Consider the following 19,094-nt stretch of genomic DNA (forward strand, 5'->3'; position numbering starts at 1 on the left):
TTATCACCTAGGTATTTCCAAACTTCAATTAGGATGTCATCTCATATAGTTTTCCCATTTTTCATCTTTTAAATGCAAATGTAGCATCATTAACTTTTATTTCGCAAATAAAACCTTTTTCCTATTTTTCAATTCTAAGTTTAAGTCTACTACTTGCTTTTCATAGAATAGTTTATCGAAGTAACTTTGCTAGCTTTCTTTTATTTCTACTTTTTAAACCAAGACACTATCATCCTCATTTTTTATACATTTTAGCACAATTGTTAAATTAAGATTCAAATCATTAATCGAAATTTCAATTTAGTGAATTGTGAATCGAGAATCGAATCGAATTGTAATATTCAGTACAAAATTTCAAAATTAATTCCAAATGACATGCTCTTATGTACAACAATATAAAATTGCAAGACGTTGAAATTTTAGCAAATGTGGATCTATCGTGTTGTTAACTAGAACGACACTTGCCGTTGAACCAAGTTTTGTAGGTCTGAATCCTATCATGATCTATTTAAATCTACATATATTTATATAAAGGAAAAACTAGCCATATACAAGACGATAAACCATGATCTATTCATCCCATCTCTATCGTGTATCAAGTTACGGTAGTTTGCTACAAAACTATAACTATAACATGTGTTATAAGATGTCATCTTCCAAAAAAAAAAAATAGTATTTAGAAGCCCATATATCATATTCATGAAACAAAACACGCTAAACTCTAAACTATCTATAATAGCATACAGACTACTAATGTGCAATGTAGTGCATCATCATTCATCATCTCATTCCCCTAATGCAAGGTCATCGTCATCATCACCATCATCATCATCTTCATCGTCTACCATAATCATATTTTCTTGTTCCTCTTCATCAATTAGCTCAACGTCATCTTCTTCAACATTTTTTCCGTTCCCTCTACGATCAAATCTCAGTTTCCTTGGTCCTACATAATCATATGACAATATAAAACTATTAAAACATGGCAATTATTTTTAAAGCTCCATCCTCTATTCATAAGCTAATTACTCATCAAGCAACAAATATAACATCATACTACTCATATTTCTTTCTTTTCTTGCTAGTTCCAACTCCTCCATTATCTTAAAAGCACTCTGTCATTCATCCATAAAATGTCTTCCTGTAGACAAGGATCTTCCTTTTCGATAATCCATTCATCATTTGACCATGTCTGATAAACAATTTGAATCATATGTCTCACCACTTTGTTGCTTCCTTGCTTGCCTTAGCTCTAGTTAAACATTGTACTTAACAAAGACGAGCATTTAATCTTTGTTGTTCCAACCAATTCCTTTTTTTGAAGTGGACATGATCAAATGTGCTCCATTTTCTCTCACACCCCGTGGCACTAAATGTGAGGGCTAAGGACTCATATTGCAAGTACTTGATTCTCTTTGCACTCCTCTCCACAATTTTCCCATCATAAAGCTATATATATGATCAAAACAAATGAGTAAACATCATATCATATTTTTGGTTATGAACCAAAAAGGAAAAACTAAAAAATGAAAAAAATTATCATAAAGGCAAGTAGGCAGCTATTGGATTGATATAACACTGGTTTGTTTCTTGTCTCTTGTTAGAGTGGCCATGCTTAAGCCAAATATTCCTTTTGCTTTTTTGAACTTTTCAAATTGTTGATTAATTTGATCCTTGTTTCAACATTCGGATACATTTTTTTAATAGCGTTATATAGACCAATTTTGACTTCCCTGTCTACATTAAAGCCATTACTATATTGGAATGTACAAATAAAAGAAGTGATAAAGATAAATGTGTAGGTAATAGGCTCACCGCTCACATAAAATGTTATCAAAGTTATTTAGTTTTTGGACAATGCAACTTACCTCAGATTAAGGAATATCAATAATGCTCCAAACACGATCATTTCTTATGATTAAAGTTTTGGCAATTTGTTCCTTTGCTCTATCCATGGCTTCATTTATATACCCCATTGTCGGTTTCACATCACCATCAACAAGCCTCAGAACTTTTACAAGTGGGCTCACACACTTCAAGCAATACTTTATTGCTTTCCAAAACTATCACACAATAATATGGCCTCCACTTTCTTAGCTTCCAATCTCGAAACATAGTGACACATGGCACATTCCTCTTATGCAAACATGGCTTGAAGAGCAAGTTTGTTTTCATCAAAACTCTTCAATGTGAGAAAAGATGTAGCAAACCTTGTAATCCTGACTCTCTTCAATTCTTTTTTATTTTATTTTTATAGAAACCTCTCTAAACATGTTAAGCATCCATAATGAAGACACACCTCGTTAGCCTTTTGAATTGTATTATCAAAAATAGGCAAATTTCCAGTATCATGCAAAATTAAGTCAATGCAATGGGTTGCACATGGAGACCAAAATATATATTTCCTCTTCTCCATTAGCAAGTCATTGGCACCTACATAAGCCGAGGCACTATCCGTCATCACTTGAACCATATTTTCCTTGCCAAACTCTTCCACTAATGAGTCAAACAATTCATAAAATTAATAGGCATCCTTCACCATACTTGAAGTGTCTATTGATTTGAGAAAATCCATGCCACTAGGACTATTTTGGGTCGGTCCGTCCATCCGACATCAAAGTGCATTTGGTCTTTACCCATTCTTTCATATATTTTTTCATAACTTGTTTGAATCTATCATCTTCTTTCTACAAAAATGTCATGCTAGCTTTGTGATAACTTGGGAGGTTTAATCCCTTTATTTATTATTGATGCACATAATGGACTCTTCACCACGTTGAATGGTAAAGTGTGTCCATATAAAAACTGGAAAATGTTTTGAACCACTAGCTCCCTATTTTTCCCCAATGCATTCAAGGTTTGTTGCTTAAACCCTTTTCCTTTAACTCCTTTGCCCTTGTATACAAAAGCATCCATGGTGCCTCTTCTTTGCCCTCTTATAATTTGAACTTCTTGTTCTTGTTCTCTGAACTATTTTTGAAAAATTTCTTTTCCATTGTCAACATTCGTGTGTTCTACTCCTTCCAAATATTCACAAATTTTTCCCTCATCTCTTCTAGGCACTTCTTACAAGGAGCAACATTATCATGATCCCTCGCAAAATGATGCTTCATTCTATTTATGTCACTTCGTCTTTCAAGCTCACAATAGTTGCACTTCAAGTCCATCCTATTATAATTGATTTAGGAACAATGATCCCATGTAGTATCTTCACTTTTAGTTTTGGAACTCTTTTTTCTACGCTTAGCACTTCAACTAGAAGCCATCTTCCCATACACCAACACTCAAATAAGCACAAACTTTTCAAGCCTAATTTCAATTTTAACCTACAAATAAATGAATAACATATTCAAAAAGAGTTAGAAACAACTAAAGAAGTATAATATAAATATATAATACTATAACTATGTTACTTATAATTTATTATAACTCTACGTTCTATAATAATTGTAGTATATAAGTATAATACTATAAATGATTAATGAATAATTGAATATTATAAAAATATCACTAAGTTCAATAGTCCATTATAATATTCTATTAATTGTTAAATAGTTGATGCAAATGCAATATATTTAAGTATTTAACAAGTGTATACAACAAAACCAAGCCTTAAGTCTATCTAGGTGGGGTCGACTATATGAATCATTTTCCTCCAATTTATGCGATCATGGACCACTTCTTTTGACATTTTGAGGGCTATTAAATCCCTATTCACTATCTCCTTCCAAGTTATTTTAGGTCTATCCCTACTCCTTCTATTGCCCCCCCCCCCCCAACAGTAACTAACTCACTCACTCTTCCTCACTAACGCATTATGTGGCCTACGTTGCAAGTAGTTATACCATCTGCGTTGTTCCTCCCTTATCTTATCTTCTATGTTCATTACTTAATTTATCTTTCGGTATTATACCACTTATCCTGTAGGAACCCGAACCCAAAAAAGAAAAGAAAAATATATATAGAGATGATCAGACCTAGTTTTCAGCAAAAAAAAAATATATTTTCCCGGGCAGTTTATTGTATTTCGAATTAACATTCAAATCGTGTGGCATGAGATTTATTTATCTTACGGCATAATTGAATCTAAGTATTGTTATGGTATCATACAGTGAAAATATGATTTATACTGATTGATGGAAATATTGGGAATATGAAATGACGGTTTTATACCAGGATGAGAAATGACGGCTGTATGCCGGGTTATGTTATGACAACTTTATGCCGAGATACGATATGACAGATTTTATATGGAAATATGAACGTGACAGGTATTATACTAATTTATGAACATGAGATTATAATACTGTTTGTACTACTTAAATTGCATTATATGATTTAAGAACCCTGAGGACCAGATGTATTGAGAGCACGGTACCGTAACTAGAGAATGAGTTAGTGCAGCCACACTGTACTGAGAAGTGTTGGTTATGGAAAGTCGATTTGGCCGCGAAGAATTGTTGTACCCCCCTGGAGTCCGGACCAGGCTGGGTAGGCAAATCGGACTAACAGACGAGATTTCACCAACTTAGCTTGGTGGTAGGCTAGCTAGAGCTAAGTCCAACCTTCGGACCACACAACCCGATCATGTGGGGTTATTACATGATGACGTTGTTTGTCCAAAAGGGGGTTTCTTCTACGCATATATGTGAATTTGTGTAAATGATGTTATTTGCTGAGCCGAATTATATTATGAAAGAAAATGTGTATTTTCAACTGAATAAGTGTAAGTATACAAAGGTCATATTTGTCTGATAAAGTAATTAAAGAATGTGTTTGATTTCATTGAAACTCATATTAGCCACACATTGACAATAATCTATTTCGTCTTACTGAGAAGTGTCTCATCCCTATAAATATATCAACTTTTTAGGGCCTATGGGAAATCGAGTCTAGGAGCTCCAGAACGGGACCTAGACGAGCTAGCTGAGAGTGAGTGTTGGTGGGACACTATTTTGTGTTCATCTAGTTGTTTTTGGCCATTCTGGGTTGTAATATGTTTTGGGAGATATTGATACAAAGGTTGAGAGTTAGTACTCTGGTATGTATGGTAGTAAAAGAATATTTTGCTTCCATTGTTTGTTCGTTTAAAATAATTATGGGATGGTATTGCCTCGGACCCCACTGGGTTTGTGGATGTTGCATTTGTGGTATCAGAGGTATCATATGTTGATTTCATTTTAATGTTTAATATGGAATATTTTTGGGGGCATTACACATCTATCATCTAAGCATTCTCATCTCGGTAACTTTTACTTTTTGGATATTCTGTTCTTCGTCACCCAACATTCTGATCCATATAGCATAAATGGTCTTATAGTCGTCCTATAAAACTTCCCTCTTAATTTTAAAGGTATTCTACGATCACAAAGCACACTTGAAGCACTTCTCCATTTTACCCAACCTGCTTTAACTCTATGCATTACATCATCTTCAATTTCTCCTTCAGCTTGGATAATAGATCCAAGGTATCGAAATCTACAAGTGCTATTTATTTCTTTATCATCAAGTTTAACTTTGCCTCTAATATTCCTCCTACCATTACTAAAATTACATTTCATAAATTCTTTCTTATTTCTACTTATCCTAAAGGCTCTAGATTCCAAAGTTTCTCTCCATAATTCTAATTCAACCTCTACTCCGCCCCTAGTTTCATAAATTAATACAATATCATTTGCAAACAAGATATACCATGGAACCTCATTTTGAATACTCTTAGTCAGTCAATCCATCACTAAAGCAAAATGATAAGAGCTCAAAGCAGATCCTTGATGTACACTTATGGTGATTGAAAATTGTCTAGTTTCTCCATCAATTGTCCTTACACTAGTCATTACTCCATCGTACATATCCTTAGTGACATCAGTATGCCTACTACATGCACCTTTTTTTTCAAAAACCCACCATAGAACTTCCCTAGGTATTCTATCATATGCTTTCTCTAGGTCAATAAATACCATATGCAAGTCCCCATTCTTTTCTCTAAACTTTTTCATTAATCTTCTTAATAGATATATAGCTTCCATGGTAGATCTCCCAGGCATAAAACCAAATTGATTTTTTGAGACCTTCATTTCTAACCTTAATCTTTGTCCAACTACCCTTTCCCATAGTTTCATTATATGACTCATAAGTTTAATTCCATGATAGTTATTACAATTTTGAATTTCACCTTTATTTTTGTATATAGGTATTAAAGTGTTTTTCCTCCATTCATCTAGCATTTTCTTAGTTTTTATAATTGTATTAAATAAATTAGTTAACCATATAATTTCATTATCATCTAAGCATTTCCAAACTTTAATTGGGATGTTATCCAGTCCTATAGCTTTCCTATTTTTCATCTTTTTTAGTGCAAAGTTAACTTCGTTAACTCCAATTTTGCGAATAAATCTCATTTTTTTAGTCTTTTCTTCATTTGTCAAATCTAAGTTTAAGCCTTCTATTTGGTTTTCATTAAACAACTTACTAAAATAACTTCGCTAATGTCTTCGTCCTTAACCAAGGCAATATCATCCTCACTTTTATACATTTTAAATTTCCTAAGTCCTTACTCTTCCTTTCTCTAGCTTTAGCAAGTTTAAATATATCTCGTTCCCCTTCTTTTGTATCTAATCTATCATACAAATTATTAAATGATTTATATTTAGCCTCACTAATGGCCTTTTTTGCATCTTTTCTCGCCTCCTTATACTTTTGAAAGTTATTCATGTTTCTACAATTTTGCCACATTTTATACCAAATTCTTTTTGTCTTTACGGCTTTTTGGACATCTTTATCCCACCACCAACTTTTTTGGCTATTCAAGAATCTTTCCCTTGATGCGTTCTTAAAAAAATTAAGAGAAGGAATCAAGAAAATATTAATAAAAAGCTGAACTGAGTGGTTTTCAAGAATATATTTAAGATAATGTGTCATCAAAAGCAATAATGATTTGAACTTTATTGTGTTTTATAAGAAAAAATATCTTCTTTTTTTTTTTTTTTAATGTTTAGGCTTTCTTTAAAACTTTAACTAAAATAAGTTGAAAAAATAAATTAGAAGTAAAAGCAATACTGATTGAATTATAAAAAAAGTGAATAAAAAATGAAAGGAAGGCAACCAAGTAAAGTTACGTACTAGTATAGATGAGTGTTTTTCTTCTAAGCCAGCACCACTTCTGGTTCTCTGTACTGCAATCAGCACTGTATCTTCTCCCCTGTTATGAGACTCACGGCTGGTTCTTCAATGACAGAAAGAGCAGAGAATAAGAAAGCCGAGAAAAGGTGGTCTCTGGTCTTTCTTCTATGGCAGAACAGAACAACAGAGGAGATGACTGGCAGTCCTTTATAGCTCAATGGCAGAAGCAGAGCACAGAGGATTGGTTGAAGGGAGAACAGAGGGGTGCTGAAGAGAAGGCCAATGGTCTCGTTTCTTCTCTCATTTGGGACAGGAGCTACGTAAAAGGGCACAACTAACTAAATCATGCAAAAAAATAGGGGTAAAATTGAATTTTTCTTGGCCTTTAAAGCAGTCAGATATTTACGTGTGCTGTGAGAAAAGAATCAATCGAATCACATGATTCAATTTGATTCATCGATTCACTGCCTGAATCGTTCAATTCTCCTTCAATTCAGCTTTAAACTCGATTCCCCTAACGACTTGATTTCCTGCCTTTTGTAAACGAATTGTATGATTCTTACAACTATGCATTTTACATTGTTTAATCCCTTGCTCTTCCTTTCTCTAACTCTAGCAAGTTTAAATATGTCTCTTTTGCCTTATTATGTGTAATGTAGTACTTATCATATGCTGTATGTTTTGTTTCACTAGTGTCTTTTTTTGTATCTTTTCTTGCCTCTTCATACTTTTTCAAATTTTTCCATATTTCTATATTTTGCCATGTTTCATAACAAATTCTTTGTGTTTATGGCTTTTTGAACATCTTAATCCCACCACCTTATATACTAGCCGAGAACCTTCTTCTAAATTCGGTTTTAAAAGCTCTTTCTCTATCTTTTTTATAGTGCTAGTCATCCTATTTCAAAGAGTGTTCGTGTTTGCACTATCCTCTATCCCCTATTACCCAATCACCTTCTTTGATAATTTTATCTTATCATATTTTCTCCTTTAGGTGTACAACCAAGTTGTCTTGTGTATGCCCTTTCTCCTCCTTTTTTTAATGCATATATCTAATGTTGTGTAGTTAAAACTTTCACCTAGAATAACTTTACAATCATTACTTGATGAATAATTTTTCCTCCTAGGTAAGAAAAAAATTAGTTTGGCTTTTATTTTGTCCACCCTTGAAGATTATTTAAGTGTGCTCTTCTTAAAGCATGTGTTCATTGTAATAGGATCATATGACATGGTGTAGTTTAAGATTTTATCTCTAAACTCTTTTTTATCTCTGTATCCATGTCATCCATGTATCCTCTCATGACCTTTATTATCCTTTCCAATGTGTTCATTCAATAGTGACTATGAATATTTTCTTAGTCCCTAATATCTTCCCAAAATTATCTTTTAAGGTTTCCTACTAAGTCTATTTGAGGAGCGTAAGCCTTTCATTTAAAATATGTCACCTCAATAAACATTTAACTATATATAGATTATAGGCACACGTTCAAAATTTAATTCGATATTATACACACAAAATCAATTATTTCTCTGTACACATTATAAATTATTACATAGTTTGAAACCATATAGTAAGAATATATTTTATTGTTGTTTGTGGTGTGGCTCTTATACTTTGGATTTCATAAACAAAGAAGAAAGAAAAACATGAAGGGGCAGCACAGTAGGGGCTCGTTGACGAGTGCCCTGTGATCGTCGATGAGGAGACAGCAAGGACTCGTCGACGAGTTTCCTGTGCTCGTCGACGAGAAGATCCCGAGAGGCCCAAAAATTCAGAGTTTCTGAGATACCGAGACCAGAAAAATGGGATTGTCGACGAGTGGAATGATTCGTCGACGAGTGTTCTTCTTGATCTCGTCGATGAATCCCTTGTTTTCATCGACGAGAAGTTCTGGGCTGCGAGCAGTTTTTTGAATTTTGAATTTGAACGTTAGGGTGGTCGGGTAAATGGAGGGAAACCTCCGAGAGAGTGTTATATATGTCATCCTGGGCATGTGTTGAGAAGGTGTGTGATCATTTGGGAAGTGTATTGTGTACTTTGTGATTTCCTTAGTGAAATTTGTGTCATTGCTTTCGTGGATGTAGGCTTTGCCGAACTACGTAAATCTTGTTGTTGTTCTTGTTCTGGTTGTGTTTCATTTATTTTTTGTATTTATTCCACTATGCATCTTAATTTTTCAATCCATATCACAACAAATTGGTATTAGAGCGATTGTTGTTATGGCATCGGGATCGTCTTCTGCAAGATTTGACATTCAAATTTGATGGAAACAGGAACTTTGGTTTATGGTAGAGGAGAGTGAAGGACATTCTTATGCAACAAGGAATGGCTAAGGCTCTACTTGATACTTAATCGGAAGGAATGGATGAGGCAACATGGGTATATTTGAAAGCAAAGCCCGCTTCTACAATACGCTTGTGTTTGACCGACGAAGTACTCTATTGGGTGATGGAGGAAGATTCTCCAGCGGCTATATGGCGAAAGTTAGAGAGCCGATACATGTCCAAATCTCCTAATAATGAACTTTTTCTTAAACAACGTTTGTATTGGCTAAGATGGTTGAAGGATCAAACTTAGATCAACACATTAATGCTTTCAATCAAATTATTAGTGATTTGATGAGAGTTGATGTTAAGTTTGATGAGGATGACAAAGTTTTGATGTTGTTAAACTCTTTGGCCTCGACTCATACCTATGAAAATCTTGTGACCACTCTTACGTGGGGAAAAGAAAGTCTTGATCTAGAAGAGGTAATGAGTGTTTTGCCAAATTTTCATCAAAGATTGAAAATATGTGATGAAGGAGAATGACTTGTGATAAAGGGTAATAACAAGCAAGGCAAGGGAAAATCCAAACATGGATCAAGTCAGAAATCCCGAAATCAATCCAAGAAGAAGAAAGAAACCCGATGTTATAAATGTGGTAAAAAGGGGCATGTGAAACTAGAGTCTTCGGATTAAAAGAAGGGAAATTCTGAGAAATATGAGGGTACTTCAAAATCTGTGAATGTTGTTCAAGAAGAAGGTTTAGCGTGTAGTGATGGTGATGTTCTATTAGTTTAGCGAGGTCGGATAATCCAACGGACTCTTGGATACTTGACTCGGCATGTTCTTCTCACATGACTCTGAACAAGGAGTGGTTCAGCACTTACATGTTAGTGAATTCTGGATCAGTTCTTATGGGTAATGATGCTTCTTGCAAGATCATTGGCATAGGAAATGTAAAGATAAAAATGTTTGATAGTGCTGTAAGAACGTTGTGTAATGTAAGACATATACCAGAGTTGAGGAAGAATTTGATATCACTTGGTGCTTTGGATTGTAATGGCTTTAATTACAAGTCCAAAGGTGAAGTTCTAACGGTATGGAAAGGTAATATGACTGTAATGAAAGGACTAAAACTAGATGGGAATATTTACACATTGTAGGGAACTACCGTCGTAGGTGGAGCTGCAGCCGTAGATGCTGAATCAGATGAGACCGTCTTGTGGCATATGCGTCTTGGGCATATGGGGGAACACGGCATGAAGGAACTATACAAGAGGAAACTTTTGAAGGGCTTGAAATCATGTTAGTTGGAATTTTGCAAGATTTGTGTTCTTTATGTGCATTCAGATGTTTGGGGCCCGGTTAGAGTTGCATCAAAGGGTGGACATGTGTATTATGTGAGTTTCATTGATGATTACTCACGAGGGGTCTAGGTTTACTTCATGCGTCACAAATCAAGTATGTTTGCCAAGTTTACGATTTCGAAGGCTAAAGTGGAAAACCTGACAGGGAAGATAATCAAATACTTAAGGTCGGATAATGGGACCAAGTATGCTGATTCTCGGTTTATGAAGTTTTGTGCAGAGCAGGGCATCAAGAAACATTTTACAGTTCGTTGGACACCTCAGCAAAATGGTGTGGCAGAACGGATGAACCGGACTCTTTCTGAAAGGGTTCGGTGTCTCAAATTAAATGTAGGGCTACCGAAGAACTTTTGGGCCGAGGTAGTGAATATGGCTTATTTTCTGATAAACCGATCACCAAGGGCATCACTAGAGGGTAGAGTGGTAGAAGAGTTTTGGACGGGAAATGCAGTAGACTACTTTGGATTGAAGGTATTCAGGTGTTCAGCCTATGTTCATGTATCTAGTGAGGAGAGGTCTAAGCTTGCCCCAAAGTCTCGTCATTGCATCTTTTTGGGATATCCAGAGGGTGTGAAGAGGTACAAACTATAGGGACCCAATGGTAAACAAGGTGGTGATCGGCAGAGATGTAGTCTTTGATGAAAAAGCTATGGTGATAATACTCAAGAGTATGATGAACAAAAACAGGAGCTAGAAAGCTGGGGCAGTGATGAACATGTTGTGCAGGTGGAGTTGGAAGCTCAGAGCAACGGAAATGATCATGGTCCTATGGTTGCAGGGAGCTCTAGGGCAGGAAACTAGCAAGTCGACAATATTTCCTATACAAAGATCCAGACGCACTATTATGCCTCCACCAAGGTATGAATTTGAAGAGTTAGCATCTTATGCTTTCCTTACTAGTTGCAACGATCCAACTACTTTTCAAGAGACTGTGCACGGCCAGGAGAAAGATAGGTGGATGGGTGCAATGATTGAGGAGATGGAATCGTTACATAAGAACCAAACTTGGGATTTGGTGAAGCTTCTAGATGAGAAGAGACCGATAGGTTGCAAATGCGTATATAGGAAGAAGGAGACAATTTCAGAATAAGAATTAGAGTAATTCAAGGCACAATTGGTGGTAAAAGGATACTCACAAAAGAAGGGGATAGATTATGATAGATCTTTTCTCCAGTAGTCCGACATACTTCTATCAGAATTGTGTTAGGGTTGGTAGCCCATTATGATTTTCATTTGGAACAAAATGGATCTTAAGATGACGTTTCTTTACGGCAACTTGGAGGAACAACTTGGTACAACCCGAGGGATTCATTGAATCGGGAAAAGAAAATTTAGTTTGCAGGTTGAAAAAATCTCTTTATGGGCTGAAATAGTCTCCAAGGCAATGATATAAATGGTTTGATTCCTATATGATCAAGATTGGCTACAAGAGGTGTGAGTATGACTGTTGCGTATATGTGAACAAGCTTGAGGATGGTTCTCTTATTTTCTTGTTATTGTACGTCAATGATATGTTGATAGCTGCAAAAGATTTAATTGAGGTGAATCAGTTAAAGGATCTGTTGTATAAGAAATATGACATGAAGAATCTTGGCTTAACTAAGAAAATACTTGGGATGGAGATTCGCCGTGACAGAACTGTAAGGAGGTTATGGTTATCTTAGGGCGGTTACGTACAGAAGGTGTTGGAGAGGTTTAGCATGACTGATGCAAGACCAGTGTGTACACCTCTAACAAATTATTTCAAGTTGTCTATTGAAAATTGCCCAAGTATGGATGAGGAAATCCGGGACACGTCAAAGGTCCCCTATGCTAGTGCTGTGGGGAGTTTGATGTATGCCATGCATGGTTTTAAATAAAGGTCGCGACCGTTACGTAACGCCGTTACATAACGGTTTATTGGGTTACTGATACCGTTACACACTGTGAAATCAGTGGGAAGAAAAATCACGGCCGTTGTGGTCGTTACGGACCGTGACTGTTACGTAAAGGCTGCTACAGCCGTTATGTAACCGCTACAAGACTGTTACACCAAAAAATTATTTTATTTTTTACTTTTTCTTCTCACTTTTTCCCTCTCTTTCATGTATTATTCTCAATATACCAAGTGGCAAGAGGGGGAAAAGATTATAAAGAGGATGACAATGATACAAATTTTACTATTTCTTTAAATACTCACAATAGATGCATTAATTAACAATTTGAAAATACTAACTTGTTAGGAAAATATTTTATTTTGATAATATTAGTAATGTGATATTTATGTTCTATATTTTTCAACTTCAACCTTCTTTCTTTTCTAGCTATTTTATATTTGTATTATTCGTATGTCTTATGTGTCTAATAGATTAATGAAGTGTATAATGTATTTTGTTTTATTAATTAATTTAGCACACATAAGAATTTATCACAAATAACAACAATGAGAAGTATAAATACACACACAGACGTAATTTTTCTATCGGTGGTGGTTTAAAACAAATGTAAACTTGTTGCCCTTACCAAATAACTTAGTTACTCGAACTAGAGGATCCAAAATACACTAAAATTCTTTCTAAGAAGGGTTAAAAGTTTAAAACATGCAAGTACGCTAATATGCACAAGGTTGTGTGCGCTTCAAAAATATTCACAGCCGTTACACCCGCTTCCCGTTATGTAACATCCGCTACTCGTGCTTCCCGTTACACCCGTTACCGTTACGTTATGCTACCCGCTACCGCTATTAAAACCATGATGCCATGGTGTGTACAAGACCATATTTGGCTCATGCGGTGAGCATGACAAGTAAGTTTCTTTCTAATCCAGGATGGCAACATTGGGAAGCCATCAAATGGATATTTAGATACTTACGGGGTACATCGGGATATGGCATCATGTTCGGCAAGCAACAGGGCTGTGCTTTAGTTATAAGATTTGTTGATGCTGATTATGTTGGAGATATAGATGACAGAAGGTCTACGACGGGATATGTGTTTACCCTTATAGGAGGACCGGTGTATTGGAAATCCATGGTACAGTCTCTGGTAGCATTATCCACGACTGAGGCAGAATATATGGTAGTTGCTGAAGCTACAAAAGAAACCTTATGGTTTACTGGTTTAGTCAAAGAGCTGGGGTTACAACAAGATGGAGTGGTACTGCATTGTGATAGTCAGAGTGCCATTTACTTGGCAAAGAATCAGATATACCATGTTAGAACCAGGCACATTGATGTGAGGTTTCGTAGGGTTCGGGAACTGATTGCTTCGGGTGAGGTTGTGTTGGAGAAAGTTTACACGTCTGAAAATGCAGCAGATATTTTGACGAAATCAGTTGCTTTTGAGAAGTTCAAGCATTGCTTGGACTTACTCCTTGTCTCCAAGTGATAGAAGGGAGACATACCCAACCAAGCGTTTCAAGTTCAAGGTGGAGCAGTTAGACATGTTTTTCGGGATTCCTAAGGAGCGTATAATCGCCAAGGTGGAGATTGTTGTTTGTGGTGTGGCTCTTATACTTTAGATTTCATAAACAAAGAAGAAAGAAAAACCTGAAGGGGTAGCACAGCAGGGGCTCGTCGACGAGTGCCCTGTGATCATCGATGAGGAGACAGCAAGGACTCGTCGACGAATGTCCTGTGCTCGTCGACGAGAAGATCCCTAGAGGCTCAAAAGTTCAGAGTTTTTGAGATACCGAGAGCAGAAAAATGGGATCGTCGACGAGTGGAATGATTCGTCAATGAGTGTTCTTCTTGGTCTCGTCGACCAGAAGTTCTGGGCTGCGAGCAGTTTTTTGAATTTTGAATTTGAATGTTGGGGTGGTTGGATAAACAGAGGAAAACCTCTGAGAGTGTTATATATGTCATTCTGGGTATGTATTGAGAAGGTGTGTGATCATTTGAGAAGTGTATTGTGTACTATGTAATTTCCATAGTGAAATTTGTGTGCCATTGCTTCCGTGGATGTAGGTTTTGTCGAACCACGTAAATCTTGTTGTTCTTGTTCTGGTTGTGTTTTATTTACTTGTTGTATTTATTCCGCTATGCATCTTAATTTTTCGATCCATATCACAACATTTATCAATAAAATATAAAATATATTCTTCTATGCATGCTTTGGAGGCACTTTTAATCTCTTTTTTTTTTTATTTATGCTTTAGGCCCCCAAACCCACTTAGTGAATCATATGTTTGTAAGAGTTGTGCTATTTATAGCAAGAGAACTACAAGAAATCAAATGATGTGGAATCCATTGATTTTCTGGAATTAATTAGAGTTTTTCTCTCAATAAATTCTAACAAATCATGGGATTCTACATCACTTGTGATGAATAAAATTTCCATGTTTATAGTGATTAGATTAAATGATTCTACACTTTTTTGGATAAAACTTTTGTTCCTTTGTGCCTTTACTTATGTACCATTGCCTTTCTTTTCAGGGACGAATCGACGTAGTTGAGTTTATTGTTAAGCAGATGCATGAAGAAAAAATTCAACCTGACCCATCAACCTGCTCTTATGTGTTCACTGCATACGTAGCCTCCGGTTTTCACAGAACAGCCATGGAAGCATTGCAGGTTTTGAGTATGCGAATGATTTCTGAAGAAGAAAGCATGTTGGAAGAGAAGAAATCCGAATACGAGGATCTTATCCTAGCTGAAGATTTGGAAGCCGAATCACGGATTCTCCAGCTTTTTAAATGTTCCAAGGATAATATGGCCATTGCACTTCTAAATTTAAGATGGTGTGCAATGGTTGGAATCTCAATTTCATGGCTACCTAATCAAAGTCTGTGGGCCAGAAGACTGTCAGGTGGTTGTAGTTCTTGAAAATGAGATGGTTGATGAGTTTTAGGTAGTGGTTTTCTAAGTAATCATGAGCTGCATGGTTGAGGTAACCCATAATTAACCTATCTTGTTCTTTTATCAACACACTAGATAAACAGAAATAGCAGAATCAACATGCAAGAATGACTTTGTTTTAATCCACGGGACATGCTTTTATTGTGGAATTAGGAAAAATGAATGTAGTAAACTTTGTCCAAACACCTAGTTTAGATTAGACAGCTCAAACTGAGAGTCTCAGAAAGTCAATAATGGTTAGGCTTTGATGATGTATCAGTTGAGAATTTTCTTCTTGCTTTCCTAGTCTTATCTGTTTTCTTAACGTAATTCTTGGGAGTGGGCCTGTGGTTGATCAAATAGGCCATCAATGTAACTTGATGTTTGATTTTGCTGTATTCTGAGTATGAGATTCAGAGACACGAAGTAGGATTTAATAAAGTCAGCTGCTAGATTTCTTGTCCATGGATAGGGAGGCATACTTTAGATGAATGCATTTGCTCATCATTTGGTCGAAAGGATTGAACTTGTACCAATTGGATATGATACTTTCATGAATGAGCATGGATGAGTGATAATGTGAAGTCATGATCTCTTGTTGATAACAAAACAATGTAGCAATATGCGTAATTGAATTGTTGTTCTTAATAATGTTGCTTAACCTCCACTTTGCTAGCTTATGTGGTGTTGTGTGTTGATTATTCATTCTAATTTTATGTTGATGGATTTAATCCTTGTGCAAATTTAATTACTTTTTTTCTTTTTTTCTTTTAAAGTAAATGGCCTAGATCATTCAAACATTAGGCCCTTCCCATAGGAGGGTCACTACAAACATTGCCATTACGTAACAGCAGCCCAGAGGGAGGATTCCTAGTGAATTCTTCCTTACAAAACTTTTGTACATTAGGCAATGTAGTTAGCTAGCCCATTATGAACAAAAATGAACTAGATGTAAACATGTTTTTTCATCAGTAATATCAATTATCATCAAAAGCCTAGCACCTATTGAATGTCTTTGATCATCTTTTCAGCATCAGAGAAGATTGAAACCTCCCTCTAGCTGTATTGGAGTGCTTGCAATATTTTCTCTGATTGCTCATGCTTCGGCTTGGATAGGAGATGAACTGGACATTTCAATTATTATTTGAAGAAGTGCAAATTCTTGTCACTGTTAAAATTAAAGATTCACATGGCTTTGAATTAAACTCTTGATCATTAGAACTAAAGTTCAAAATGAAAATCATGAATTAAACTCATGGCTGGCTGTTTGTACCAAAATTTGAACTTATTCTCTTGTAGTGGGTAAACGAGGAACTGTGTCTTGATATGTCTCTTGATTAGTTACAAGCCAATCATAATGATGGTTAGAAATTTTACTATTACCGCTATCATCAAGGAAGAATATAATTTTTGCTATTACCTCTATCATTAAGGAAGAGTATAAATATCAACTCGCATAGTTTTAAGATGCTAAATTTCAATTTGCACAGTTGTAAAGGTTAGGTAATTTGTGCTTCCGAAGTTTATAGAATCAATTTATATAAATTTGGCTTGATATTCGTCCTGAAAAATATTGAATTTAGTGGAAAATTTTAGAAGGCTTCTTGACGAGTGGGCGTAGGGATGGTTCAAACCACTATTTTATTAGTTGTGTTTCTCTCATTTTTTTCAGTTTCTGACCTTCTTTATACAATATGTTCTTGTTTTTATTTTTTATTTTCCAATTGTCAAGATTGACGACAACCTAATTCACCATCCTCCCTTGATTTGCAAAATTTAGGTCAATGTCTACTATGATTTTTATTGATATAATTCGAAAAGTCCTCGAGCAAATTATTATATAGGGAATAATCCAAAGTCAGATGCTGGTCCATAACATTGTTGAACACTTGAGAATGTGATGCTGTTTCCATGTTTGTTTGGAGCTGGAACTGGTATGGCTATAATTTTGACGTTTTCACGGTAAAGAATTCTTACAAAACATGGGAATTTTATAGTCTCCCATAAGTTTTATGTGAATTTCATTTAGGACCTTAGTTTTGGGGCTGAAGTGCCTTTGTTATTTTGGTTGGTTGGTTCTTTAATGTCTCCATAATATAATATGATTGTGCACTATTATTTTATTTATAATTAAAATTATTGTACTAAAAACAAAAACCAAAAGCATATAATGATTGAAAAGCAATTTAGAATTTCATAAACCAAGGCAGCCAATTTTGTGAAACCCATGTTAAATTTAAGCATTAAATAAAAAGAGAGTATATGATCATCATATTTCATATTGCTCCTTTTATGCACCAATAGAATTAGGCTAGCGCGCGTATGCATTGGTAAGGTCTTACCTTAGACTTAATATGAACACGAGGTTATTGTGGTTCAAGACGCAACAGAAGAGGGAGGAAATATAATTGCTCTTTGTACAAGTATTATGTTAAACTAAGATGTAAAATAAAGAAAAAAAAAATAGTATCTTTCAAATATGAGAATCATTTGTTGGGATCCTGTGAGCAACAAAAAAAATTGAGACACCAGAAATTTACGTGGTTTGGTCAATATCGACCTACGTTTACGGAACACACCACAATTCACTTAAACAGCTGAAAAAGAAAATACAATTCTCTCAGACATTTCTTATCTCTTCCTCACACTCTCTTCTTCCTCTCTGTTTTTCTCTGTTCATTTCATCTTTCCACAACTCCTCTATTTATAGGTAACTGGTAATCAATCATAATAAATTACAATAAATTAAATTTGAGAAATTACATTCATCAAAATTAAATGGCCGCGGATAACAGCTTGCAAACGCGTCTCCAGCTTGCAGCTCATTCGTCTCCAGCTCAGCTCACGCGTCTCCTGACTCCAGCACAACAATCTCCCACTTTGAGACAGAGACACCTCCTTAACCAGTATTAGTATATGAATAAATGATGTGCTTAAAATGTGTCTTCAGGCATGAAGACTAACTGAAGTTGAACACAACTTTAACTTTTCTATAGTCACCACCTTAGTTAACATATATGCCAGATTTATGTTACCTTGGATTTTTTTCAAGTGTCAACACGTCGTCGTCTATCAGAAATTTGACGAAGTGATAACGCAATCCAATATGTTTAGTTCTAGAATGAAATGCGGAGTTCTTTGCCAGATGCATCGCACTCTGACTGTCACTGTACAAAATATTCCTCTCCAGCTTTAATCCAAGCTCCGTTAACAAACCCTGAAGCAAAATCATCTCTTTACTGGCTTCTATCACTGCTACATACTCAGCTTCTGCAGTGGATAGACTAATAATCTTCTGTATCTGTGACATCCAACTAACAACTGTTGTGCTAACAGTGAATATATACCCGGTGGTGCTTCTGCGATGATCAATTTCACCTACAAAATTAGCATCTACAAACCCTTGGATTTTCAAATCACTTTTGCCGAAACATAGACACTCATCAATAATGCTACGTAGATATCTCAAAAACCACTTCACTGTTTCCCAATATGTCTTCCCTGGATTTGACATATACATGCTGCCAGCT

At 35.5% G+C, this 19,094-nt stretch overlaps 1 protein-coding gene across 3 annotated transcripts in view; it reads left to right on the top strand.

The window, feature by feature from the left end:
* The window catches only part of LOC131162465 (pentatricopeptide repeat-containing protein At1g76280), a 69,259-nt gene extending 53,230 nt beyond the window's left edge, over positions 1-16,029 (top strand). For all 3 annotated transcript variants that reach the window (XM_058118968.1, XM_058118970.1, XM_058118969.1), the window contains one exon: positions 15,163-16,029. In XM_058118968.1, coding sequence (XP_057974951.1) covers positions 15,163-15,552 — 390 coding nt within the window. In that variant the 3' untranslated portion in view covers positions 15,553-16,029. The remainder of the gene's footprint in view (positions 1-15,162) is intronic.
* Positions 16,030-19,094: the final 3,065 nt, after the last annotated feature.

This window comes from Malania oleifera, chromosome 8 (assembly GCF_029873635.1).
Source record: "Malania oleifera isolate guangnan ecotype guangnan chromosome 8, ASM2987363v1, whole genome shotgun sequence".
Taxonomy (NCBI): Eukaryota; Viridiplantae; Streptophyta; class Magnoliopsida; order Santalales; family Ximeniaceae; genus Malania; species Malania oleifera.